Source organism: Dipodomys ordii, unplaced genomic scaffold (assembly GCF_000151885.1).
Source record: "Dipodomys ordii isolate 6190 unplaced genomic scaffold, Dord_2.0 Scaffold2, whole genome shotgun sequence".
In the NCBI taxonomy this organism is placed as follows: Eukaryota; Metazoa; Chordata; class Mammalia; order Rodentia; family Heteromyidae; genus Dipodomys; species Dipodomys ordii.
Window position 1 is genome coordinate 24,682,683 of NW_012267218.1, and position 27,970 is coordinate 24,710,652.

Genomic DNA, 27,970 nt, shown 5'->3' on the forward strand with positions numbered 1-27,970 from the left:
ATCCTTGTCTTGTTCCTGAGTTAAGAGGAAATGGCTTTAGTTTTTCACTATTAAGTATAATGCTGGCTGTAGGTTTGTCATATACAGCCTTTATTGTATTGAGGAATGTTCCATGGATTCCTGATTTTTCCAAAACCTTCATCATCTTTCTTTCTTTCTTTCCTCCTTCCTTCCCCTCTCTCTTTCTCTCTCTCTTTCTTTCTCTCTCTCTTTTTCTTTCTTTCTTCTTTCTTTCCTTCCTTCCTTCTTTCTTTCTTTTTCTTTCTTTCTTTCTTGTTGGTTGTGGGGGCTGAACTCTGAGCCTGGGCACTGTCCCTCAGCTCTTCAGCTCAAGGCTACTTCCAGCTTTTTTTCTGCTTATGTGGTGCTGAGGGATAGAACCTAGGGCCTCATGGATGTCAGGCAAGCACTCTACCACTGAGCCAACTTTCCAGAGATATATTTCTTTTCTTTTTTTTCCCCAGAGATATATTTCTTATAGGTAACAAATGGTTGTATATTGCTTTTTAATTCAGTCCATCATTCTATGAGAATATTGAAAGATATGTAGTATTTCTTGACATTTTGCTGTTTTTGTGATGCTTTCTTCTCTTTCATTCTACACTTGATATTATACTTTCCTTGTGGGATTTATTCTTTCCTGTATTTTCATGGTGTGTTTATTTCTCTCTTCTCTGTGTAGGATTTTTAAAATTATTTTCTGTAGTGCTGGTTTAGTGGTTACAAATTTGTTTAGTTTTTGTTTGCTATGGAAGGTTTTTATGTTTCCTTTAATTATGAAGGGTAGCTTTACCGAATAATTATTCTAGATTGATTTTCTTATTTTGCTTGGAATGTATTACTTCATGTCCTCTTTACTCTTATAGTATCTGTTGAGACATTTGCTGTTATTCTGATGGGTTTGCCTTTGTATGTGACGTGTTTCTGCTCTCTTGACATTTTCAATATTCTTTGTTCTGCATATTTAGTTCTTATTAATATGTCTAGCAGTGTTTCCTCTCTTCTTCTTTACCTCCTCCTCTTCCTCTTTCTTGTTCCTTTTCTTCACACTACTGGGGATTAAACTCAGGGCCTTGCACTTGCCAGGAAAACACAACAAATTGAGTCATGCTCACAGTCCAGGGAGAGGGCAGTTTGTTTCTTTTTGATCTTGCCTGTTGATATTCTGAAGCCAAAGAAGAGAGTGACTCTCTCTTTCTCAAAATTGAGGAAACATTTCTGCTATTATTGGCTGAATATTTGTTCTATTTCTTGAATTACCTCCTTGCTCTTTTGATGGTATCCCAGGTGCCTTGTGTGATCCATTTTAATTTTCTTAGTATTTTTTGTCTTTGATTGATTTATTTCTTCCACTTTATTTCCAATTCCTGATACTTAGTTTTCAACTTGCTTCACTGTACTAGTAAGGCTGATATTTGAATTTGTAATTTGGGTTACAGAACTTTTTCGCTGACAGGGTTTCAATTAAAATTTTGTTTTAGGGTTTCTGTATCTTTATTGAATTCCTCCTTCATGCCCTAAGTTGTTTTGTTTATTTCATTCAGCTGAATGAGTTCTGAATGAATGATTTGAATTCTCTGAATTCATTCAGCTATTCATTCTATCTTCTTTGGATTCATTCAGGTGCTTATGTATGTTCTCTTCAATCTGTTGACCATTCTTAATATTAATTTTATTTTTACTGTTATTATAAAGGCCATGTGCAGAGGGGTTACAGTTATATAAATCAAGTAATAAGTACATTTCTTTCTGGACAACATCACTCGCTCCTTTGCTCTCTCCCAGTTTTCCCCTTCTGTCCCCACCTACAAGTTGCGTAGTCCAGTGAGTACCACTGCTGCATCTGTTCCCCCTTTGTCCCTCCATTTCTGTGCTCCCCCTTACCGTCCTCCCAAAGACAGATTAAACAAGAGAAACACAAAACAAAACAAAAACCACAACAAAGAAAAAACTTCTTGTTTCCATTTTCTGGAATTCATTTTGACAAATATTACTTTATGATTAGAGGCATATAGACATTGCACATTTGTGTTCCTCCCCGTTGATCATTCTTAAAATCATTTTTATGAGTTTATTATTTGAAATTTCATACCTTTCACTATTGTTTTGAATTGTTGACTTTTAGGGAGAGACTTGTTGCCTTATTTTTTTCATATTATTTGTGCTTTTATATGTGGTTTTATACATCTGACGCCAAGATGTTGGTCAGGAGTTTTACTCACCAATAGGATTTCAGTTGACATAGTCTTAGTGTTCAGGCAGCACAGAGGACTGGGCAGGCAGGTTAAGGTGCTGTTTCTCACCACCGGACTGAGGGCATGTCTCAGTAGGCAAGCATTTACCTAGTGTTCAGGGCACTGGGCCTGATCCCTAGCACTTCTCAGGTCTAGTCAGAGTCTCCTATAGAATAGCCAGTTGTCCACTTCTGGGCTGCTTTCCTCAAAGGAGCCTCCCCTTCTTTGTGCACTGGGAGCTGCTATTGGCTGCAGAGTTTTGTAGTTTGTGAGCTAAGCAGAGTACCACTTGTCCTACAGGTGCCCTGGTTTGTGCCCTCAGGGCCAGCAAACCTTGGGGGTTTGAATGCACCGGTGAGTGGGGGAATCATGCAGAACATTGAGTTCTTTAATGGGCTGGAGGACTGAGGGTCCTAGTTGCTCAATCCTGATTTTCAGCAAACTCATGCCAGAATGTAGTTCCAGGGTATGTGCTTTCAGCCCCCGCATCAGAGTTGGCTTCTGTGTATCTGTGTGTGTGTGTGTGTGTGTGTGTGTGTGTGTGTGTGTATGTTGAGGTAGTTGTAGGTATCAGGTGATTCAGAGAGTCTGGGAGCAAGGCTCTAAGCCACCTAGAAGTTATCATAGGGAGCCAGGAGGCAGACCTGCTTTCTTTCTGCCTTAGCAGAAGGGTAGGCCTCTGAAGAGCAGAACTGTATCCTGTGCTGGTACAGTTCCCCACAGTGGGCTGTATGAGACTCTCATCTTCAATGTAACCACCTCTTGTGGCAGTTTTTCACCCAGTCTTTGTGGCAGGGTATCCCAAGATTTCCTGAGCCACGATTGTATCTTATTTTCAAATGTATCACAGTTAGAAAAAAAAATAGGCCTTCTCTCAACATGGCATCTTGCCACAGCCTTCTGAGCTGGTTAAGAACAGAGTGTCTTTCTTCACCATGACTAGCCTGCCACACCAGAACAGTTGCTATCTTGCAAACCCTTGCATGAGGTTTAATTCTTTCAGGAGGTGTGTGGGGGTTAATCTCACAGCTAGATTGGCAGTCTGTCACTTGGTTAATCTGCCTCTTCTCCCTCTCCGGGAAAGCCAGGGATGGAGTTTGGAACTGTTTGATGCTTTTCTCTGTTGCCTTGGTTTTCGTGTGTTTTTTTACTGTCTTGTTTCCTCCTTCATGATGTCTGATACTCTTCCTCTCTTATTCTCTTCAGGTAGCACAGGAGAGACTGTGTTACCTTTTTATTTATTTTTTTGCCTTACTCTAGATTGTGAATGCTTTTGATCTGCCATCCTGCCCTAGCCCCAGATTTTTACTGGGACCAGTTTGTTGGCTGGCTTTATGTAGACATAATTAAAACAAAAAAAGTTTTTTTACAACATGTCATGCTCATGTAAAAATGAAGAGAAGAGTGAAACGAATGTTTGTGTAGCCCAGCCTCAACAATGATCGACCCGGGTCAATTTTGTTTCATTCATACTCTCTTGCTACTTTTCTCCCTGTTTTCAGATTATTTTGAAGCAAAACCAAGGCAACATGTTATTTTATCTATAAGTGTGTTGTTGTATAGGATAGGTACTTAAAAATGGAGTCAATCCTTAAGCCTACAATCACATCTCGATTAGAATTTAACATCATCAAGTATTTGATCCGTATTCATTTTCTACCTCTAGTTTAAGATAGGATCCAAATAAAATCCTTATATTATAATTGATGGACATATATCTCTTAAATCTCTTTAGATCTGTGGGCTCCTCTCTGCTTTCTCTCTCATCATCCTTACATGTTATTTGTTAAAGGAATGGGGTTGCTTGCACTGTAGGGTTTCCTAGAACTGATTGCATCCCTGTGGTCTTACTCCTGTGAATTGGTAATTAGGTCTGGAGACTTATTTAGGTTCTTATTCCCCTTCCATTTTTAAACTAATTTTTTATTTTGGCAATAATGATTCCTAAGTGGTAGAGTGTATTTTCTTCAGGAGGCTCTTGTGATGTGGGTATCTCTCTTTTCTTGATGTTAGCAGCCCTTGATGATAATCACTAGATTCATATTCTGTTAAGATTTTCAGAAAAGGTGACACCTGATTTTAAGTGATTGTTATTTGGTTATTGTGAGGTATAGTTAAGAAAGGCAGGATAAATGACTTTACCATTTTATTTACCAGTTTTCAAAATATTAAGTTAGTTCCTTGATATTCTTAAAAAATAACCAATAAAGTTATTTGAGTGTATCATCATGATCTCAGAGTTAAACATTTTTCATGTTTTAGTCATTGGTAGGCATTATTCTGATGGATGCTTACATTCTTCCATCTTTGGCTAGTCAAGATTTTGAAACATCTCCTTTCCCTTCCCTTCCTTTCCCTTCCTCTCCCTTCTCTCTTTTTCTCTTCTCTTTCTTCCCCCCCCCACTCTCTGCACTGATATTGGGACATGTACCCCAGGCCTGGGTGCCCTTAGCTTTTCTGCTTAAGGCTAGAACTTTACCACTTGAGCCACATCTCCACGTGTGTGTGTGTGTGTGTGTGGTTAGTTGGAGTCCTCATGGACTTTCATGCCTCGAGTAACTTTGAACTGCAATCTTCAGATCTCCCTAGTAGCTAGGATTACAGGTGTGAGCCACCAGCCCTGAGCATTAGCTTAACTTTTTAGAAGTGTATTATACTATTAAAAATAGTCTATTATCATTGTTTATTTAACCAAGTCCCTGTAGATGAAATTTGATTGTTTCCCTCTTTGATAGGATAAAATTGGTGAAGGCAATGTTTTTTTTTTTTTTCCTGGCATGGTCTTGTTGAACAGCTTGGTGGAGCAGACAGAGCAAAGGACTGAGGTCAGATGACCCAGAGTCAGCCTTGACTCTATCATAAGCCAGATGTTGACTGTGCTTGAGTTTTCCCTTCCTGTGAATGACAAGACCAGTCAGGGTAGTTTGCAGGGTTCCTTCCAGCCTGAGATCTTTTTATCTTTACATTGTCTCTGTCCATAGGGTTGGCTCCGGGGCAGCTGTACACATACCCAGCCCGCTGCTGGCGCAAGAAAAGACGATTGCATCCACCGGAGGACCCGAAGCTACGATTGCTGGAAATCAAGCCTGGTGAGTGTCCTGGGGACCTCAGCAGGGCTGTGGCAGCTGAGCAGGGAGGCCTGAGTACAATCGCTAGCTGGCTTCTTGATCTAGATTGTGAGTAGTTCAGACATCAAGTACCCATGTGACTCTCAGAGGTGTGTCTCTGAGTCCACTTTGGGTACTTTTGCCCACATGTCCTCATGCATTTCTCTTCTGTCATCTCTAGCCTCCCCCTTCCTTGTCTTCCCTCTTTTGCTACTCCAGGGAGACAAAGCAGGGAGCAGCAGGGGCCAGGCCCAGGAGCTCCTACCAAAGCCCAAGTTGTTGCATGCTCTTGGGCCAGGCACTACCTTCCTGTGTTCTCAAGTAAAGAGACCTGCCTCAGGTTGTGTGTCGAAGGAGAAGAGAGACGTTGAAGACCCTCTCCCCACTGCCTGAGTGAGCTACTGGGAGCATCATACTCAGAAAGGACCAGGTCATTAACTCTTCCCCTATGGAAGAGTTGGGGTGGTTCTGCAGGAGGAAAGTGGGAACTTGACACCTCTGTTATCACATCTCAGCCCTCATGGTTGTCTTCATAAATGTGTCTGGGATGAAAGAAGGCCAAGTGATTGTCTGGGGGCCTTTGTTAAGCAGTTCTCTGTTTTGGAGGTGGCACAGCTGGGATGTGACTGGGACGGTGGAAACAATGCGATTCAGGAGGTGCAAGCAGAGTCAGTGCTCCCGCCCCGTGTCACCAGTATTGCTGGGTGCGTGGCACCTCCCTCAACCCTCCCTTTCTGCACTGACCCCTTAGCCTGCGTTTGTAAATGCTTTACTGTGGTGGTTTGGAATTGTTTGCTTTACCCAGATTTCACTTAGGGAGCAGTTTTATTTGTAGAGGATGGGCAGAAGCTAGATTCTTCAGGGGGGCTCTTTCTGTGTTCTGAAATGCCCTCACACAACTTATAGATCCTCACAAATACTTCAGGGCAATGGCTGAGTTGTCCCAACCCCCTCCTTGATGCAGGCTCTAGGAGATCCAAGTGTCCTAGAGACAATGGAAATAAAAGGTAAATAGTTCAACAGAGGGAGGCAAGAAGCTCCAGGCTAGCTCGTGGCCCTTCCATCTACAAGTGTGTGCTTTAGGCATCCTGGTGTCCCAGAGTTTGTGCCTTGCCTGTGGCTACCCAAGAAACAGCTGCATTCACACATCTGACCTGCTGTGACCGGCCAGAGAAAGAAAACCACCTGAGCTGGTGGTTTTCTGTCGCCATCCCTAGCACACGGTGGCTGGATTTGTGACCCTCTGAAGGTTTCTCCTCTGTGTTTTCTTCTGGCAGAAGAGGCTCTGTCAGGTTTGGCAGGTAAAGGCTCAGTCCTACAGATCCTCAGCATCCTGGAGCAAGATCAAGGATGGCTCTGGCTCTTGGAGGGATGGACCTCATGGTGGGAGCCACATCCGCAGGTGGGAAGTGCTGAGTCCAAGGCCAGCTCCTTCCTCTAGCCAGCTCCCAGCTCCTGGAAGACAGTAAGCACCTCAGGGTAATGACAGTGCTTCTTCTCAGGTGAACTTGTTCCCCTCTTTGGATCTGCAGACCTATTACGAACTAAGCCTACGAAACCTTAAGCCCCAAAGTCTATGTCCAATTGCCTGTGGGTGGTTTCCTGATCTTGTTCTGAGTCTGCCACCAGGTCCAGGCTGGTGCTTAGGCAGGCCCCTATATTGCTGCAACTGCAGGTGGTAAATAAAGACACCATTGAAGAGTCCTGGGCCCAGGGATGATGAGCGAGCCTCGGCCTGGAACCTGGAAGCAGCCAGGACCCATCAAAGTTGCACACCACTTTTCCGAGAGGCAAAGCCCATTTGCATTTGGATTCTTTCATGTTAGCCAACATTTTAAGCAAGTGCCTACATTCTAGAGCCTCGCCTACAGCACATGGTGCCTTTGTGCAAGAATAGATAGTGGTGTGCCTTCTCTGCGTGGACACTTAAGAAGGATGCCCCTTCTGGTGGGCTGGGGAGCACAGGCTGCATCGTGTCCCTGTGTGGGGGTGACCTGTGCTTAGCATGCACAGCATATAGTTTCCATATGAGAGGCCCTCTTCCCTTTTCTGGGGTATGTCCTCCCTAAGCATAGGCTTGACTTGGATGCTATTCTCAAACAACCGATCACTTATTTTTATTCCATTTGCTTTGGGCGCAAGGACAGCGGAGTGTTTTGGTTGTGTATTGTGCCATTCCCAGTGGGTCCTTCCATCTTCATTTTTGCCCCTGTCTGAGTCTGGTGGTGACAGGCAGCTTACGGCAAAGATCAGGATGTATGAGGGTCAGTATGGGCCTGGCCCTGGCTCTGCACAGCTGTGTGGGGAAGCTGGGTCCGATCAGAGGGAGAGAGTACAGCCTCAGGAGGCCTAAGGGACCTTGGAGAGGGTCTGAGGTCAGGGCAGGGCCGATGAGCTATCCCTTCGATCACTTCTGGTTTTGCCCCCAGAGCACAAAACTTATCTGGGGCAAGGAGGCTCCCTGGGTGGGGAGAGCAGAGCCAGCTCTTGGCTGCCAATAAGCTGTTCATTCCTGGGCTCAATTACACCCCAATGGAGGGACTCCCCAGTCTTGCTTTCCTCAGCCCATCTGCCTCGCTGTGACAATGCCACCCTCCTACGTTTCTTTACTACTTACTGGAAAGAAAACTGTGTGTGCGTGGGGTGGGAGGTGGCTGGGAGCCTGGGAGAGCTTTTTAAAGTCGGAGAGCGTTCCTGATGTCCCTGGACCTGGACACTTCTCACGCCCAGCATCCCCCCTCCAATCAGTCTTGAACAAACATTTCCCAGACTCCTACTTGCCTGGGTGGCTGAAGGACAACACATACAACATTATTTCTTTCGCTTGACTAACAACCGAGTTCAGTGTTCTCTGTAGCTTGCATTTGGCTGCAGAAGCAAAGCAAGGTGTATGACAACTCAGACGTTACATTCTCTACCATACCCAGGCTCAGGCAAAGAGCTGGGGCTAGCGAGGGGCCTCCCCCCCAACCCCTCCCCTGGAGGACTGAACTCTGTCATCCCTTGGCAAGTGGGTGAGCTGGCAGGCAAGAAAGATGGGTGCTAAATACCCACTGGAAAGCCCTAAAGCAGGGGTGGATACTGAGCAGAAGCCAGCTGATTAAAAAAAGGGCCTTTAGCTTCACTTTTTTTTTTGATAAAGGAAAGAGAAAGGCTGGGAACAAACTTTTACTTATGTCCCTCTGGATCAAATGCTCAGATAGTCTGCTTAGATCAATTTAGCGTCTTTCTGCCCCAGACCTTTGGTCCCTATGGTCCCAGGAAGATATTATCTTCATTTTAGAGGCTGCAAGACCGTAGTGAAGATTAGGAACTTAATTTCCCAGGGGGTATTGATGGGGAAGCCAAGAACTCTAAGGGGAGCCGGTGGGAACCAAGGAACACCTTGTTCCATGACCCCGGCACACATGATCATCCTGGAGCTATCAGACTCTGAAGGTTGAAATGCCTCCTGTTCCTTGAGTACTGGGGCCTTGATCCCCTCCGGCCTGGGACAGTTGGGGAGCAGCAGAAGCTCTTTGCTTCTCTACCTAATGCCAAGGATGATGGGAAGGAAGGTAGCCTGGAACTGGGTTCTGGTTCCTCCTCCTCCTCCTCCCCCTCCTCCTCCTCCTCCACCTCCTCCTCCTTCTTGTAATACATTTTGGCAGTCTCTCAATGACTGGAGATAAATGACCCAGAACCCCCTGTCCATGTTGTTGGGGAAACTGACTTCTGTTAGCAGGCCTGAAGGAGACTGTAGTTTAGGATATCCCAAAGCAGTGGGAGCCATAAGCCGGCCAACAGCTCCTTGCAGTAAGCAAGCAGATACCAGGTCTCTTGGAGTAGACGCAGAGAGAGGCCTGAGTCCTGCCTGCCTTGCCCACCTAGGGCTCTGGGCCTGCTTGCTCTGAACTGCCAGAACTTTACAGATGGGAGTGGGCTGCGGCCAACTTCCTCAGCTTTTGAAAAAATCCTGCATCTTAATTAGTTCCCTACTGCTTTTGTACATGGCCCACATTTTAATCGTCTCCAGGCTTCTACCATTTGCTCTCTGATGTTCAGTGTGATTTCTCTTCTCTCTAAGACAGTCCCTCCAGGTCCTCTGACATCCTCCTCTCCACGAACAACTTAAGGAACGCTGATGTGCCAAGCATGTAGTCTGAGATTGATGAGGCTGTCAGCGGGGGCCTGTGCCCCCCAGCCCTCCCTCTCTGCCATGTGCGCTTCAGATGGATGAGCTGGGTAGGATGGGTACCAGCGGGGGAGGTGAAGGAAAGGACTCATGGAGCCCTGAGCCAGGTGTGAGCGGGTGGACAGTGTGACCTTCTCCCGGCCTGCAGAGGAGTCTGGCTGTGTCCTTCCCCCACCCCCATCTGTCAGTCTTATCTGTCTCTGTGCAGGGGGGCCCGGGGGGGGGTTGCCTGAGCGTGGTAGAGCTGGGAGAATGGATGCCTTCAAGTGCATCAAGGGGAAATGACCGGTCATTTATCTCTTTCCTGCAGTGTCAGAGTGGGCAGCCATCCATCCTGCACTCCGCAATGGCTGCCTCTTCTGCTCCTGTGGGCCCCGTGAACAGGGCAGCTGGGGGAGATACGGGCAAATCCTCGGTGCCAGTCCGTATGATGCTGATGGTTTTGCTGGCGCTCCAGGGACCTGCTCCTGTGACACCGCCCCGTTGTCTCAAGGGATAGTTTGGGTGTCCTTGGTACTGTCTGTGCTCTGCGGGGCCCTGGGAGCTTGGGCTGGCTGGGGCCACGGGCCTGCAGGTGGAACCAGGCAGGAAAGCCACACAGCGGCGGCAGTTTCCATGGCTCTGTTTTGAGGCTGGGTCTGGCAGGGCCATGTGTAGATCAGTGGTGATAATGCTGGGGAATCACTGGGTTCGCCTTTATGATTCACCTGTTTCTCCCCCTTGGCAGGAGCCTACTTTGCTTTTTCATTTGTATCCCTAGCAGCCAGCGTGAGGCCTGGCACACAGTGGACAGATAGTGAAGATTTATTAAAGGAATGAAGGAAAGAACTAGGCCTTTGTTTGATCTCAACCTTGAGTACATACTGAGCTATGACCATCTCCCTTTTGCAGATGAGGGAGGCCTCGCCAGGGAAGCGGGGCCTGAGGCACTGAGCTGGCTTCCTGTCCAGTTCCCTTCCTGGTTTACAGACCTGCCCCAGTGTCATCCTCTTGCCTGTCTTTGGCTGTGGGTTGTAGGGACCTTCCCCTGTGCCACATAGCTATGCTGGGCAGGAAAATGCTACTAAATGGGGATCGGCGGGCCTGGTTTCCAGTCCAGACCCCTCTGCCCACTGGCTTGGCGATTTGAGGCAATTACTTAAATGCTCGTGCCTTGATTTTTCATCTGTGAGATGTCAACCATAGCTTCATAGGGTGGTCCTAAGAGTCAGGTGGGATGAAGCATCAGGAATGCTGAGATCCCGCCTCCATGCTGTACTGCAGGGTGGGCCCAGGGGGTCTCAGCCAAAGCTGTTCTATTCCTAGGCATAGAGCTCCCTGCCTTGCTGCGAAGTAGATCCCATCTGGCCCAGAACGGGACACGTTCTGCTGAGTCTTTTAAAAAAGCTCCCTTCCAGCACCTTATCCATGAGGAGCACCTGGCTTTGAGGCCCACCTGTCCCAGAATTACAGCTCCCATCACCTCATCCCTAAGGTCCCATGACTCTGCTCTCCAGTCCCCAGGGCCCAGGGTACAGAGGTGAAGTTGGAAGGCTTTGCTTCTGCACTGATTGTACTGTTATCTCTTGGCACACTTGGCCAGGTCCCTGTCTGGGTCTTTTCTCTTGCCTATGACATAGGCTACCCTACTTTCTTCTGAAACAACCATTCCTCCATGAACTTGGCCTGGTACAGCTCCACAACATGGCCATATTAGCAATGGGACACCTGGCCTTGAAAACCTGGCATTACCCTGGGTCACTGTGTGTGTGGAAGTTGCCTGCTTAGGGGCCAGGAGACTCTTCCCAGAGCACACCCACTCAGGATGTATCTGACAAGCAGATTGGACAAGAACCCAGCCATACCCATATCTATCTTGTGTGATCTCCCTGTCAAACACCATTCTCACTGGGGTGGGGTGGGGCAGACACATCATACTACCTCTTACCTAGTCTCCCTGCAGCCACCTATACCCTCTTCCGGGAGATCTTGTTGCATACAGTAGGCATCATGATGTCACTCTTTGCTGAAAAAAATCCCAATGCTTGTCATCCCAGCCAGGATGGGGACCAGCATTCTCTCTGCGGCCTGCCTAGCCCTTCAAGGCCTCTGTGCCTATCAGAGCTGATCTTCCCACTAGTCTCCAGCTTGCTGTGCTCCAACACGGGCTTCAGGGCCCTCACACAAATGCCTGGGCTGTTTTTGTGTGAGGATCAGTGCAGCCTGAGTGTCCTCCTCCAGAATTGTGTTTTCCCGGCCATATTTAAAAGTGTCATTCTCTCCCCCCCAGCCCCCTGCCATCACTCCTATTCCCCAGCCTCTCCGCCTCTGCTTTGTCTTTTCTCCAAAGTACCCATTACCAAATGTCATCAGGCTGTAAGGTTTTCTCCTTTATTTCCTATGTTCTGTCTCTCCCAGATGTATTGTTTCTTATGAGCTTGAATATAAGTTCTCTGGATGGGGACTTTTTTTTTTTTTTGTAGGTCATAGGTCTTGAACTCTGGGTCTGGACACTGTCCCTCAGTTCTTCAGCTCAAGGTGAATGCTCTGCCACTTGAGCCACAGTGCCGCTTCCAGTTTTCTGGTGGTTAATTGGAGAGGCTCACAGACTTTCGTGCTGGGGCTGGCTTTGAACAGTGATTCTCAGATCTCAGCCTCCTAAGTAGCTAGGATTATAGGCATGAGCTACTAGCTCCCGACTGGGATTTGTGTGTGTGTGTGTGTGTGTGTGTGTAGGTGGTCTCTTCTCTTCTGTTCAGAGCTGTGTCCCTATACCCGGAACAGAGCCAGGCTCATCATTAGTGTTCAATAATGATTTGCCAAATGAATGACTAGAGCAGGGTGTCTTCCACTGTGGCTCTGCCATGGTATCCCACCAGGGCCGCAGGAGTTGGCCCATGCTGACATGGATGCAGGGCCACCTTCCCAGCTTTGAGCTGGGTCCCCCTTTCCTCTACCTTCATTGTGTGACTGCTCTGGAGTCGGCCTTGCTGCTCTGTCGTCCCTGGGCTGGGCCCATGCTGGGGCAAGCTGGTGGCTGAGAGTACAGAGGTAAGCAGTTTTGGCCAAAGGAGCCCAAGAAGAGAGAGGCATGAGGAGGGGAGAAGAGGAACTTCTCCTATACTGAGCACTAGGTGTGCAGACATACATGACAGCAGTGGGATGTGCGGTTTGTTCTACAGGTTTTACTGATGAGGGGACCAAGGCCAAGGGTGTAGCTTAGGACAATAGAGCTGAGATGTACTACAGATCGTACTTCTGGCACTTTCCAGCTGTTCGAATTCCCTTGAACAATTTATTTTTATTTTCCCTAGATTATACAAAAGCTACTTAGGAGGCCGAGATCTGAAGATCATGGTTCAAAGCCATCCTGGGCAGGAAAGTCCTTGAGACTCTTTTCTCCAATTAACCACCAGAAAACTGGAAGTGGTTCTGTGTCTCAAGTGGAAGAGCATTTACCTTGAGCTGAAGAGCTGAGGAACAGCACTCAGGCCCAGAGTTCAAGCCCCACGACCAACCAAAAAAAGTTCTTTGGTGGTCCTGGGGCTTGAACTCAGGGCCTGGATACTATCCCTGAGCTTTTTTGTTGAAGGCTAGCTTTCTACCACGCAAGCCATAGCTCTATTTCTGGCTTTTTGGTGATCAATTGGATACAAGAGTTTCACAGACTTTCAAACCAAGATCCTCAGATCTCAGTCTCCTAACTCACTAGTATTACAGACATGAGCCATTGGTGCCTGGCTGCCTTAGCTTTATAAAGGTATAATTGACAAATTATCTATCTGTCTGTCTGTCTATCTAATCTGTCTGTGGTATACTGCATAATATTTTTCTTATTTTGGTGCCGGGGAGCTAATCCAGGAATGTGGTCATACTATGTAAACACTACCAGTAGTCATACCTCCAGCCTTACATGGATTTTAAAAACATTGTATTATTTTTTTATTTATCTATCATGCTAGTACTAAGCCTTGGTCCCAGGACCTTGTACTCTTGCTTAGCTTTTTTACTCAGGTTGATGCTCTACCACTTGAGCCACAAGTAAAGCCATAGCTTTACTTCTGGCTTTTTGGTGATTAATTAGAGATAAGAGCCTCCTGGAAGCCAGGCACCAGTGGCTCAGGCCTGAAATCCTGAGGCTGAGATCTAAGGATCATAGTTCAAAGCCAGCTCATGCAGGAAAGTCCCTGAGACTCTTATCTCCAATAAACCACCAGAAAACTGGAAGTGGCACTGTGGCTCAAGTGGTAGAGTGCTAGCCTTGAGCTGAGGGACAGTGCCCAGGCCCAGAGTCGAGGGACAGTGCCCAGGCCCAGAGTCCGAGCCCCATGACTGACCAAAAAAAAAAAAATAAAAAAAAGAGTCTCATAGACTTTCCTGCCTGAGCTGGCTTTAAACCACAATTCTCAGATCTCAGCCTCCTGAGAGGCTAGGTAGACACCCAGCTGAAGTTTTAAAATATATGCTAATAACTAATTAGTATGCATTAGTTATACAAGGGAGATTTCATTATGACATTTCCAGGAATGTTTTGCTCTATCTAGATATGATGGCCTCACTAAATGGAGCCAAGAAACCTATCTACCACTTTACATACGTACATATGTTCATGCAGTGTTCCAGTATATAATACATTAATACCTGTAGTCACCCCATGGTACTGTAGGTCTCCAGACTGTGTTCATCCTGCCCCCTTCACTAACATGGAATCATTCCACCCACTCAGCCCATCCCACTACAGTGGACGGTGGGCCAGCCCAGAGGTGGTTTCCCTTTTTCCTTTGGCACAGTGGGTGTCTCTCCGTGGCTGGGGCTGGGGAAGTACTAACCTGAGGTTCTAACCTGAGGTCCTAGAACCCACTCTGTATGCCTTCATGCTGGGGGGGTGGTGAGTAGTCACAGCTGAGGCCACACGGGGGTGGGGGAGGGTGAGCCATCCTCCCATTGTGTGGCTATTCTGGGATTCTAACACAAGCAGCAACAAGGGCCTATGGGGTGCAGCCTGGGTGATGTGCTCTTGATGTGAGCCTCATCTATTTTGAGCTTTATGAATCACAAAGCAGGGAGTCAAATTCAGCCAAGAAAATGGCTACCCTAGGCAATGAACAGACAGATTCCTGGACCTGCCACCAAGTTGGGAACCAGGTCTCTGATTCCCCCCTCCCTTCCCCTCCCACCGGTGTCTCCTTTTGTGAGGTGAGAGATACAACACCCCCTCCTTCCTCTCTCCATGAAGCTGATGGGGATAAACAAAACCATGATTCTTAAGCTGCTTGCTCCTTGGTGTAAGTTAATGTACAAAGCCAAGGACCTGTGACGCGCTTCACTCTCCAAAATAAGTAAGGACCCAGAAGAGAAAATGGCACATTTGTAGTTTTCAGGAAAACCTAGAGGCAGAGAATGGGAGCACTGAGGAGCTAGCAGGAGTCTCTTTGCCATTGTCTGTGGGATGGCTCCCTCCGAGGCCCTGTAGCATCTCCAGGCCCCTGCGTCACAGGGAGTCCGTGATGGATGGACGGATGGATGCACCTTGTCGGGCTGTTTCACCACAATTTCCCTTGGGGCCAGCTGTCTGTTGGCAGAGCCTAGCCTCCCGAAAGATGGTATCTCGTGCAAACTCGACAGCTAACAGACAGCTCCTCTCTTTGTATATTTCCCCAAAGAAGAACTGTCTTAATCTGTTGTTGTTGTTTCCAATGGCATATTTTATTATAATCTGTGTATGACTTGCAGGTTCCCAGACCACCATCCCGAGTCTGATAATGAAGGTGAAGGTGTCAGAGGCTCCGTCAGCCTATAACATCGAAGGCGTTTGCATTTTTAAATGACCTGGGATTTAATTACTCACTCGGCTTCCACATTGCGCTTTCAGGACTCATCTCTTGTGCATCCTGTTAATGAGCTCGGTGGCTCCAACAGCCCGGTGGAAGCTTTGCTCTCAGTGCATTGGGTGGCAGGCTTGGGGCATCTGTGTCAAAAGCTTCTGGCTTTGATCTGCCCATGAGAGGATGGCTGATCTGTCCACAGCTTGGAGAAAAGTCACTGGACTTCACTTTATTTATTTATTATTTATTCTTTTTGCATTGCTTTGATTTGTGCCTCTTTTTAAACTTTCTAGGCTTCAATCCTTGTTTGTCTACATTTTTTTTTTCTTATTTGGAAACGGATTTGCTTCGGTTTGCACAGAAGCTGTCTCTGGTGTGATGGATCGTGCTGGAAGTCACCCAAAGACTATCTCTGTTCCCAATTAGAAGTGGAAGCAGAGCTGCCTACAGGGGCCCAGGGAGGCGGCTGGCTTGGGTGACAGCTGCTGCTACTCGGGAAAGAGTAACGATTCATAGGTTTATATCCATGTGTATAAAATCAGGCTAATTTAAAGATGAATTATGTGTGTGTGTGTGTGTGTGTGTGTGTGTGTGTGTGTGTTTGAGGCCATTTTTTTGAATGTCAAATGCTGGGTGGTTCCTGTTGGGTTATATAGTCTTCAAATATGTCTGAGCTACAGAATGAGTATGCTTTTTAAAAGAATTGCTAAATCTTCTATCTAGGAGAGACACATTAGAGAAGAATTGAATGAATGAAACCCCAAAGGGCTCAATGGCTGCATGACTAGGATGTGCGCTGTGTAAGAGCTTGGACCTGCTTCCTCTTTTCCCTCTTCACTCTGGGACCTGTTGTGGTCATGAGGTCAGGGCTGTCTGCAGGGTAGGAGGGAAGAGTGGTACCTTTTCTCTCTCATAACTGCTTGGCAACCATGCTACCGGGCAGCTAGGATGCCGTCCATGGAATGGCACTCAGCCATTGAGTAAGCAACAATCAAAATCATATTTAAATTCCTTCCATTTTTTGGAAGCAAAGGGATAGCAAACTTTTTTCCCCTCCTGTACTGAGGCCTGAACTCAAGGGTTGATGCTCTCTTGGCTGATGCTCTGCCACTTGAACCACATTTCTAATCTGGGTTTTTTTTTTTGCTATGTTTCTTTGATGGAGTGTACCAAAATTGTCTGCTTGTACTGGCTTTGAACCTTGATCCTCCAGATCTCAGTAGCTAGGATTATAGGTATGAGCCACTGGCTGCCAGCCAGAAACCTTTCTTTAAATACTACCAACAGGTACTGTGCAACATGACAGCTGCTAGCCAGTTGTGCCTAAGGAACACTTGAAATGTGGCTGGTCTGAGTTGAGATTCACTGGATAGCTAAGATACACAGCAGACGTGGAGGTCTTACTGTGAATGAGAGAATGTAAGTGATCACATCAGTATTTTTTCTCCTATTGATTTCATGTTGAAATGGCAATGTTTTAGACATATTGGGCTGAGGAAAATATATTATTAAAATTAATCACTCCTGCTTCTCTTTATGTTTTACAGTGTTGAAAGTGGTATAAGTGGCGTGTGTCATATTTCTGTTGGTTAGTGCTGCTGTATGATTAAAATCAAATGACACACACTTTGACAATAACACCCACCCAGTTCTGGAACACTGAACAATGTCTCAGGCTTCTTTGTATATTAGGTTCTCATTTTGAATCCATGTTTTGAATAGAATGAAATAATAAAAAAAAAAAAACGAGTTGTTGCCAGATGCTGGTGGCTCATGCCTGTCATCCTAGTTACTCAGGAAGCTGAGATCTGAGGATTGTGGTTCAAAACCAGCCTGGGCAGGAAAGTCTTGTGAGACTTTTATCTTTAATTAACCACCAACACTCCACACACTCCCCCCAGCCCGCCAGTAAGTAGAACTGTGACTGTAGTGGTATTAGCCTGGAGCAAAAAAGCTCACACCTAGGCCCTGAGTTCAAGCCCCAAGGCGCGCGCGCGCGCGCGTGCGCGCACACACACACACACACACACACACACACACACACACACACACACACACAGTTACAAGTTGCCTTCACTTTCTTTCCTCCTGCATTCCCTTGCTTGAGTCTCATGCCACTCCTGTGATCTATAGCTACTCTGACCATACCCAGTCTCCACATAGGGAAACGGAGACTAGGATTCAGAAACTAGCCCATGGCTCTTTTGCTAACAACGGTCAGGCTTGAGAGTGACCCCAGGGCTGTCTGCAAGCAGAACATATCTGAGCTAATTAAAGTTTTTGGTAATTAGGAAGGAATAATGCCACCATGACCCTGGGAAAAACCTCTCTGTCTTTCTGTGCTTTGCCTTTAACATGAAGGGATTGGGCCTGGGTGCCATGGATACCCTGGGGGCTGTCTGCATGCAGAAGGCCGTGTTCCAGTGATCCCATTAGGGTTGAGTTTGCCCTGTGATTCGTGTTTTGTGCATGCCCGGTGATGTCTGGTCAAAGAGGACCAAGAGAATAGACTGAGAGATGGGAAAGCAGGATGGAGACATGTTTAGTAGGGATGGAAAATTCTGTATGGGGTTAGGACTGTTGTGGAAGGTCAAACATCTCATGAGATGGTCACCCAGAGAAAGCCTGGCGCCACGCGGAGGAATGACCTCAGCCTGAGCAAAGAGTGTGACTTTCTTCCTGACACTGAAAACTCAGGAGAGTGTAGGAATGCAATGGAAATACACAAAGGAAGGATCAAAGAGAGGTAGGTAGAGCTCATATAGTCCAATCTGGGGGTGGGATGGGTAGGGGGGGGGAGAGTGGGCAGGGATCTGCAGGCAGACTTTGCCTTCAAGACCAGACTTTGCCTTTAAGTTAAGTAGGATCTGAACTTTGCCAAGATGCACCATCCTTATCTGTTGTTTGCTGGAAAATGGGACAGTGGCTGTACTGTTGTATGTGACAGAAATGAAGTGACACACAGCAAAGAGGCTGTTGCATTAGACTCCTTTCTCATGTGACAACTCCACTGCCTATGGACAAGTGACTAAAGCAAGTACCCTCTTAGCTCAGCGTGGGCTAACTACTAATCAAGTGCTTGTCATCATCTCAGATTGCATTCTTGTTCTACTATGTGGTTTTTGGTGAGGTTACTTAACTTCTCTGAGTATAGGGCAGTTTGCCTATAAATGGAGATGAGTGACCTGGATGACCCAAGGCCTTTTCCACCCCCAAGATGCTGTGCAATTCTGGAAGTAGGATTTATTTTCACTTGGAAAGGATAAATGGGGAGGGTAATTAAAAAATAAACTCCATAGCTGGCCATCTGTGGCTCATGCCTCTAACCTTAGCTACTCAGGAGACTGAGATCTGAGGCTCCTTTCATATTAGCCAGCAAAAAGGCAGAAGTAGAAGTATGGCTCAAGTGGTAGAGCACCAAGCATGAGCAAAAAACTTAAGGGAGAATACGAGACCCTGAGTTCAGGCCCCAGTACCGACAGACACGCAAAAAGAACTTCATATATCCACATATGATGAGTCCAAGTTTGAGGGCTGGGGGCCAGCTTTTTGTCTTCTGAGGACAGACCATGAGGCAACACACTTTAATGGTTTGATGAGACATTTGGGAGACTTGGGGAGAGAGTATCAAGATGTCATGAGAGCAGGCTGTGGACTGCGTGCTCCAAGCTCATTAAAACAGACGGTTTTTCTGACACTCACCTTAGAGGGAACTTTATCACACAGGCTTTCCCTCACTCCCCATCTAAAGTAGCCCCCCACTCCTGCCACGTTTTCCTGCCATATTGCTGTTGTTTTCCTCCCCAGCACTTGGGACTGTTCATAGTTGTGTCTTTATTTTGTATTTAGCAGTGGAGCTCTGTCTTTTGAGACTATAAACCACCCAGGGGTAGGGCTGGTCATTATTTAGTCACTTCCCGTGTCCTTACTCCCAGGACAGAGGCTGTCACATGGTGGCAGTCAGCAAATAGTTTTTGAATTAGTAGATGGATGTGGATGAGTATCTTTCAGGTGGCTGATTTTGTGGTCATGATTTTTGGTGGAAAACTTGCTCTTTTTTTGGGGGGGTCTCTCAAAAGATTTCAGGTATTCCTTCTTTCCCTCCCTCCATACCTCCCTCCCTCCCTTCCTTTCTTCCTTCCTTCCTGTTGGTGCTTGAACTCAGAGCCTCAAATACTTGCTTGGCTTTTTGCTTGAGGCTGACATTCTATCCTGTGTACCACACCTCCTCTTGCAGCTTTTGGCTAATTGGAGATAAGAGTCTTTCTGCACAGGATGGCTTCAAACAGGGATTCTCAGGGATACTCAGCCTCCTGAGTAACTAGGATTATAGGCATGAGCTGCCAGTACCCAGCCTATTTCTTGAGTTTTCCTAGGGTGCCTGGGTACTTTTTCCTCATGTACTGTTTTGGGCAGAAGAGATGGAAGGGGAAGGTTGAATTCTCTTGGAGTCAAAAGAAGGCCTGATGGACAGGGCCTGATGGCGCTGCTTATTTCCAGTGACATTTATAAAAACACTCTTTGCTCCTTGTGGTACTTGGTAGGCTGCTACACCAGCCAGGATCACTGGCATCTTGCTCCCAGTAGAGGTTGGCCAGTGGGAGAGGGCGTAGTAGAAGATGGAGGCTCTGGGGAGAGATCAGTCGGGCCATGCATTGGTTCCTTGATTTTCTGGCTTTGGGATCCTGTGCTGCAAGCCCCAGCCCTACTGGGTCTCTGCTATGGCATTCTCTCCAGGTTCTGGCTTACACTTTTCCTCTATCTCTCCAGGAATCACAGTGGAGGTGACTCCCCAGCACACCTCATCATTCCTTTTTGGTTCCCTTTATCCCTTCCATACCTCAAACTTCCAGTTCTCCCACGCATGTGGCCATTTATTTCTATGACTGTTGTGCCTGACACCACTAAATTAACTTCTGTGTGGGTCTCTCTCTTTCTCCTTTCCTTTCCTTCCTTCCTTCCTTTCTTTTTCCTTCCTTCTTTCCTTCCTTCCTTCCTTCCTTCCTTCCTTCTTTCCTTCCCTCCCTCCCTTCCCACCCTCCCTCCTTCCTTTCTTTCTTACCCTCCCTCCCTCCCTCCCTCCCTCCCTTCCTTCCTTCCTTCCTTCCTTCGCATCCTATATTGGAGTTTGAGAAGTATCTTGAAGTATTTACCCACTCACTCTGCTCTGTTTCAGGAGCGCTGATGATTCTGGCTACCGTTTTTGCTCAGTGGACCAATGGGTTACTTTCATTATTATAACTAAATGCCTGATATAATAGACTCATCAACAGGAACGGTTGTGCTGCCTCACAGTTTTAGAGGTTGCATTCCATAATCAGACAGACTCCATTGCTTTGGGCTTCTGGTGCCAGATGTTAACAGTTGGGGGAGTGTGTGGTTAAAGCAAACTGTTTACCTCATAGCCAGGAAGCAAAAGAGGAAGAGTCAGAGGCCACACCCCCAATGATCCAAGGACCTCCCACTAGGCCCCGCCTCCTAAGGGGTCCATGACTTCCCCTAGCACCATCCTGAATACTTAACTTTGAACACATTTGGAGCACATGCAACACTCTAAATTAAGTACCCAATGACCTAAAGCTCCAGAGACTTAATAAAATTCCTGATGTCCTTCAACCAAATGACCTGCAACTCTAACTTTCCTTTTTTTCCATGGTTGGGCATTGTGACTCCAATCTCTCTGGTTGTCCATGAGGCAAAGGCTCTATACCCCCTCCCCCCCCTGCTGCTGCACTCCTTCATTTCCCTTGGCTTTCCAGGCCTCCACTTCCCCTCTGCATGGGTGAGATCAGCCTCTCTGGAGTAGGGAAGAACTGGCTGGTCATCATACTCAAGGGGAGGTAATGGGGAGAGTAATTAGGGCAATGTTGGTGAACTCCTTGAGAGTTGTTAGAAAATACTTTATTACGAATGGATACTTTTCTGTCCCACAGAACAGCCCTGGAGCACTGGACATTGTTTCTTCCTTTGTAGATGGAGAAATAGGCTCCAGGTTCCTGCTGTACGTGCTCAGGGTTATAAAAGCAGAAAGTAGGGGGAGGGAGCAAGGCTGAGACTTAATGCCACCCACGAAGGTGCGGACAGGGCTGGGATCTAACTCTGGGGCTGTCCAAGGAGACTTGGGAAAGCTACTTTCCATTCTCATGTTCCTGTGCCCCCAGGAGGAGGGGGCACAGGCTATTTTGAGTCCTCCCCAGGAGCTCTGGTCCCTGCCTGTCCTCAAGGACTGTCTTTGCCATCTTCTCTGCTTCCAGTGGCCTGACCTGCCTTTCTGTGTTTGTTTGTCAGAAGTGGAGCTGCCCCTGAAGAAAGATGGGTTCACATCAGAGAGCACCACTCTGGAAGCCTTGCTCCGCGGTGAGGGGGGGGAGAAGAAGGTGGACGCCCGAGAGGAGGAAAGCATCCAGGAGATACAGGTACTCCTGCGCCCTCTGGGGGGCGCTACAGAGCAGCCCTGTAACTCCATGTGCTCCCCTGCCCGCCAGGCTTGGGTCAAATCTCAAATGGCCTTGAAGCACCATTGGTGGGAATCTCACAAATTCTTTCCTGATTTCAAACATCCCCCCCAGAAGTCACTGCTCCCCTTCCATCTTTTCTCTCCCCAACTTCCCTATATTTACATTAAAAAAGTATTTATTGAGCTTGCTACGTCCTGGGGACACGATGATGATCCAAGCAGGCAGTCCTTCCGGTGTAATGACCAGTCTGTCCTTCAGGTCTTCCCCAGCCCCACCCACCCATCCTCTGTGGCCTCCATGGCCTGTCTGACCAGCAAGGACAATGTGTCCACAACCCTCTGTTCACACAACATCACTAAAGCTTGCAAACACAGAATTGTAACTATGAATTTCTACCATTTCTTACTTTCCACCTGCCTTTTTTGAGGGGTGGGGTGGAGTGGGAAATAGCACTAGGATTTGAACTCAGGCACAAAGATTTGAACTCATTCTTGGTAGGCAGGCCCTCTACCACTTGATCCATGCCTCCCATCCTTTCTGCTCTGGTTATTTGTTATCTGGTTATCTCTGTTCCCGAGGCCAACCTGGGCTGCAGTCTTCCAAATTGTGTATCTTTGCATCATTGGGGCTGACAGGTACTCACCACTATACCTGGCTAGAGGTTGAGATGAAGTCTTACAAACTGCCCCTGTTCCTCACATGAATATATATTAGGATTTGCTCAGGTTAGCACTTGTTGTTTTGTTTTTGGTTGTGGGGCTTGAACTCTGGGCCTGGGCACTGTCCCTCAGCTCTTTAGCTCAAGGCTAACACTCTACCACTTGAACCACAGCACCACTTCTGGTTTTCTGGTGGTTAATTGGAGATGAGAGTCTCATGGACTTTCCTGCCCGGGTTGGCTTTGAATCATGATCCTCAGATCTCAGCCTTCTGAGTAGCTAGGATTACAGGCGTGAGCCACAAATGTCTGGCTCATAATAACACTCTTTATTGCTTTCTCTCCCCTTCCCCCAGTCCCTTAGTGATCAATAGGCTTCACTGAGGTTCATTATGCTGGCTTTATCCACAGTTGTGCTATATTTCAAAGTTACTTGTCCTCTACTTTTCTCCTCTCATGAACTTCTATGCTCAATCACAATCCCCTCAGCTCTGCCTCTCAAGTAGCTGGGATTACAGGCTTGAGCCACTGTGCCCAATCTGTTTTAATTACTTCTCAAATTGGATCTTGCTTTTTGCCCAGGCTGATCTGAAACATAATCCTATTATTTAAGCTTCCTCTGTAGCTGAGCTTATACATACATACCACCATGCCCAGCCTTTTCTGTTGAGATGGAGTCTCATGAAATTTTTCTCTTGGCTGGCCTCAAACTACAATCCTTCTCATTTCTGCCTCCTGAGTAGCAAAGATTATAAGCATGATCCACTGTGCACAGCTTTGCCACTAGTCTTGAATCTATATTTATCTACTAGTATGTAGGACACAGAGTGTTGCAATAAGATTAATTTATACTAATATAAAATGACATTAATAATTAAATAGGATTCAGTAACTTATGTTTGTATTAATTTGAATATGACAATTTTATCTTTTTGTCACAAATTACAATTTTATTAACTTTATGTTCAACTTAACACTTAAAGACTCCATTAATCTATTAAAATGACCATTAAATCAATAGTTACAATAACCCAGTTTTGATTTGCTTGGTAAGTACCACTGACTTGTGAGTTCCACCAAGTCAGAGACCACGCTGTTGTGTTCATTATGGTATCTTCGGTGGCTTGTTCATGCCATTTCCACGGAGACAATAGATTGAGTCACTGACTGTATCTTCCTTCTCCACCATTCCTGTGCTAAGATGAATGTTTAATCTTTTCTGCTTAGTGGCTACCACCTGACTTCTATTTGTTCCCTCCTCTCCTTTCCTTTCTGATGCCTGAGAAGACTATTACAACAATAATTTCTCGAAACATAGTAATTGACATTCATAACAAAATGGAGTGGAAGAGCTAGAGATTTCCCTTCTATACTGTGCCCCTTCACTAGCAACTCTCCCACCACTTTTATTACCACCGATGAATCTAATTGACACCTGATTTTCACCCCAAGTTCAAAGTCTACTTTAGGGTTCACTCTAGGTGTGGTACATTCTACATTTTATGTGTCTGGATAAGTGTACAATTGCATGGATCACTATTATAGTATTTTGCAAATTAACTTCATTGTCCTCCACCTTCCCTGGGCTCTGTTCCTCCTTCTGCCCCATCTGAAATGGGACTGGGAATCAAATGAGTTTAACTGATGTATTGACTTTATTTGTGAAGATGAACATGTGGTAAATAGGCTGTTCTTTTTTCTTACCACTTATCCATCTACCCACCTATGCATCAACCATCCATCTATCTACTTATCCATCCATCCATCTCCCATCTTTTGGCCAAAGTGGCCAAATGGGTAGGGACAGGCCAAAACCTGTCCCCTCTACCCATAGTCTAGTATGACAAACAGACAGAAAAATAAGTAAGCCAATTGCATTTTGGTATAAATGGGAGTGTGTAGTTTCAGTATAAGAGGAGGGACAGAATCTGGGCAGTGTCCTAAAAGAGAGGAAGGGTTTCACCTTGTTTCTCTGCTGAGGAGCTGGTGAGAGAACCCCAGGAAAACTTTGTAGGCAGAGTAGCGGGCATGGAGCCCCCAAGGCAGGTCAGAGCTGCTCATGCCCAGAACACAAATAAGGCCCTTGTAGCTGGAGAGCCAGACCTCTTGGGCCTTACGGGACATAAAAGTGGCTTTTGGCTTCATGTAAAATGAAAAAGGAAGCCAATTGGAGGGTTTTAATCAGGGCAGTGAATTTATATTTCATAAAGATCCCTCTGGCATTGCAGGGAGAGGAGATTGGATGCAGGGCCAACAATGCACAGAGAAAGAGAGACACTAGTTAGGGAGATTTTGAAGGGTTTCTGGCCAGAGATAACAGACTCTTAAAAAGGAATGATTATTATTATAACACCAGCACACATCACTGTTATCATCACTGTAGACTATTTCGAGTCACAGGGGGAAAGGTTATTTTAGAATGTGTTTATGTTCCAGATAATGTCTTTGGATGGGGACTGCCCATATGTTATGAGGGACAGTTGATTTTATGTTGGCTCTGCCATGACTCTCACTCCAGACCCACAGTTCTTTCTCTGCTTCTCGAGTCCCCATGAGCTGTGTTTGGAACTTCTTCCAGGGCTGCATGGAAGGAAATGGAGACACAGAGGGCTGTTGCTTGGACAGAGGCCCAGGTGTGAACTGGGGGGCTTCGGAGTCACTGGGGGCTGATGGTAAGAGGGAAGGAGAAATCTGTTCACTCCTGATTGGTGAGGTCGAGAGGCAGCAGTACTTGGGGTGGGGACCAGCTTAGCTGCCTTTACCAATCTTTTACCTGCCACGCCAGAGTCTGCCATGCAAAATGACAGTGAAGTCAGAACTGTACTGAGATGCGAGGGGCAATGACCTTTGAATTCCAGGCTCTTGGAACGTACTGCGATGAAATGACTTCAGGATGGAGAAAGTTTGTAAGATAGCTATACAGTCAGCTGTACAACAGTTAGGAAAACTTCACCTTGTATTTATACCACCTTTTTTTTGTACCAGTACTGGGGCTTGAATTCAAGGCTTTTATGCTCTTGCTTAGCTTTTTCTGCCCAATGTTGGTGCTCTTACCTCTTGAGTCATACTTCCATGTCCAGCTTTTGTTTTTGCTTTTGCTATGGATTGGAAGCAAGACACTCATGGACTTTTCAGCCCAGGATGGCTTTGAGCCTCAGACCTCAGCCTCCTGTGCAGTTAGGATTACAGGTGTGAGCCCCCAGGGCCCTGTTCCACGACATCATTTCACTGCTGGTTGCAGAGCATTTGCCCTGTCATCTCTCACTGGGGTTTTTGTTCATGATTCCTGCAGGTCAGGATGCTGAGAGGTTTGTTTTGGACCTGGGCCAACGTAGTCTCACAATAGGTCAGAGGTCATGTCCATCAGACGAAGCTGTTTCTCTTTGCTGGCTAAGGCTGACCCAGAGATCCCCAAGGACTTTTAGCTGGATGTCTTCCCAACTAAAACCAGTGGAGAAGGCAGAGATGTCATAGGACTGTTTGGAGGCCTCGGGAGGATTGATTGGGTGATCAGCGGTGACCAGTGGTGACCAGCGGTGACTGGAGCAGTTCAACGTGGCAGTAGACATTGCTGACAACTTTCTCCTGGGCTTCTTGCATTGAGAACAGTCTAGGCTGTGCAGGAGGCCACTGGAGCAGCCCTGGTGAATCAGACATCCACACTGCACATACTCTGTGGCAAGCCCTGCCATAGTTGCTATGACTTTTGCCCCAGTCCCCCCCCCCCCAGGCTTGTGGTATTATTCTATGGGGTGGAGTACCTGCCTACCTTTTTACCTTCCTCTTGCCATCTCTCTGAGCCCCTGAACCCTGGTGGCACCAGCTTCTTTTTGCTTCCCCCAGAGACAAGCAGGTCACTCTGCCCGGGGGGCTTTGCCTTCCCTCCCCCTTTCCTTCTGTCCCCATTCTTAGGACTAGTCATTGCTCATTGTCCTCGGTAAGCTGCAGCTGGGGTAAATTCCTTCACAGATCTTCTCCACCTCGACCTTGCCTGTCACTGTCAATGCAGCGGGTGGAATTAGGTGGTTGTCTGTGTTGTTTGAGCACATTTAGCTTTCACTACACCGTGATGTCTTGCTTGGGGCCATTTTGCTGCATGTGTGTGTGTACAGCCCCTTCTGTGTAGTGGTAAAAGGTGATAACTTGCCCTAGGTACACAGTGAACCCCTAAAAACATTCTCAGGCCATTAAGGTCCAAGTCCATCGCTTCTGATCCCACCTCCCGCAGAGGGGGCTGGGTCCTCTGTCACCACCTTCTATGCCTCCCACAAACCTGAAAGAGCACACCCACCCTCCCTTAAGCCAGTGACGTGCTCAGGCCCTGTGTGACATTTGTCACAATTGTAGTATTTGTCAGAATGGTTCTTGCAGTTTTTCATACCCAGGGACGAGAAATGCATGGGAGGCAAGTTCATGAACTTGACCTTGCTCTGATCATGGCTGACATGTAAGATTTCAAACCTGTAACATTCTTTTCAGCCTCAGTCTATTCTCTGTAAAAGGGAAATGGGGTTTTGTGCTGTCTTGTGACTCCTGGGCTGTTGGAGAGAGATTGTTTGAATTTAGGATCTTTAAACTCTATTATAAGTCATGGGCCGTAATGAAACATCTATCTTTGAAAGTAACAATGAGGCCAGGTGTTGGTGGCTCACGCCTGTAATCCTTGCTACTCAGGAGGCTGAGATCTGAGGTCTGAGGTTTGAAGCCAGCCTGGCCAGGAAGCCCATGAAGCTCGTATCTCTAGTTAACTACCAAAAAAGCCAGAAATGGGACTCTGGCTCAAGTGGTAGAGTGCTAGTCTTGAGCAGAAAGGAGCTCAGGGACAGTGCCTAGGCCCTGAATTCAAGCATTTGTGTGTGTGCGCGCACACAAACACATGTACTCATGCATGCATGCACGCGCACACACACATATACACACAAAGTAACAATGGGTTTTTATGAACAGCATGTTCATGTTACATTCTAGACAGATAAAAAGCAAGTGCTAGCTTTTATCCAACAGGCCAGGGTTTCCAGAATTTGGGGAAAAGGAGAAGCATCATTGTGTATTTCTGGGGTGACCCTTTAAGAAAAAGAAAATTGGCATGGCATGTCGGAGCCCAACTCCCTGAGCCCTGGCCACACCTTGCTAAGCAGCCGCAGAACAGCAATTACGTTGCTTGCTCTCTGTTGGTTTTCTCCGTTGCATTTGGTCCCTTAACTCTTTGCTTGATTTTCTTGTCATTCCAGAGGGTTTTGGAAAATGATGAAAATGTTGAAGAAGGGAATGAAGAAGAGGATTTGGAAGAGGACATTCCCAAGCGAAAGAACAGGACCAGAGGCCGGGTAAGTAGAGAAAGGAGACTAGAGGCTGAAGCCAGGCAAGCAATCAAACCCTGCCTGGATTGGTTGCAGGCCCCTCTGGACCTTGATGGACACCAGATGTGTGGCCTAACTTGGAGGGGGTATTCAGTGGGTGACTCCAGAAGACACTTGTTCAGAGTGGTAAGAGGGAGGAGAGAGAGGCCCATGAGGGGCTGGTGGGTCAGGCGAG

At 46.8% G+C, this 27,970-nt stretch overlaps 1 protein-coding gene across 2 annotated transcripts in view; it reads left to right on the forward strand.

Annotated features, from left to right (window-relative positions):
• The window catches only part of Dpf3 (D4, zinc and double PHD fingers, family 3), a 239,551-nt gene that overhangs the window by 113,243 nt on the left and 98,338 nt on the right, over nucleotides 1–27,970 (forward strand). For both annotated transcript variants that reach the window (XM_013012413.1, XM_013012420.1), the window contains exons 3-5: nucleotides 5,216–5,323; nucleotides 21,608–21,735; nucleotides 27,667–27,762. In XM_013012413.1, the coding sequence (XP_012867867.1) occupies nucleotides 5,216–5,323; nucleotides 21,608–21,735; nucleotides 27,667–27,762 (332 nt within the window). The remainder of the gene's footprint in view (nucleotides 1–5,215; nucleotides 5,324–21,607; nucleotides 21,736–27,666; nucleotides 27,763–27,970) is intronic.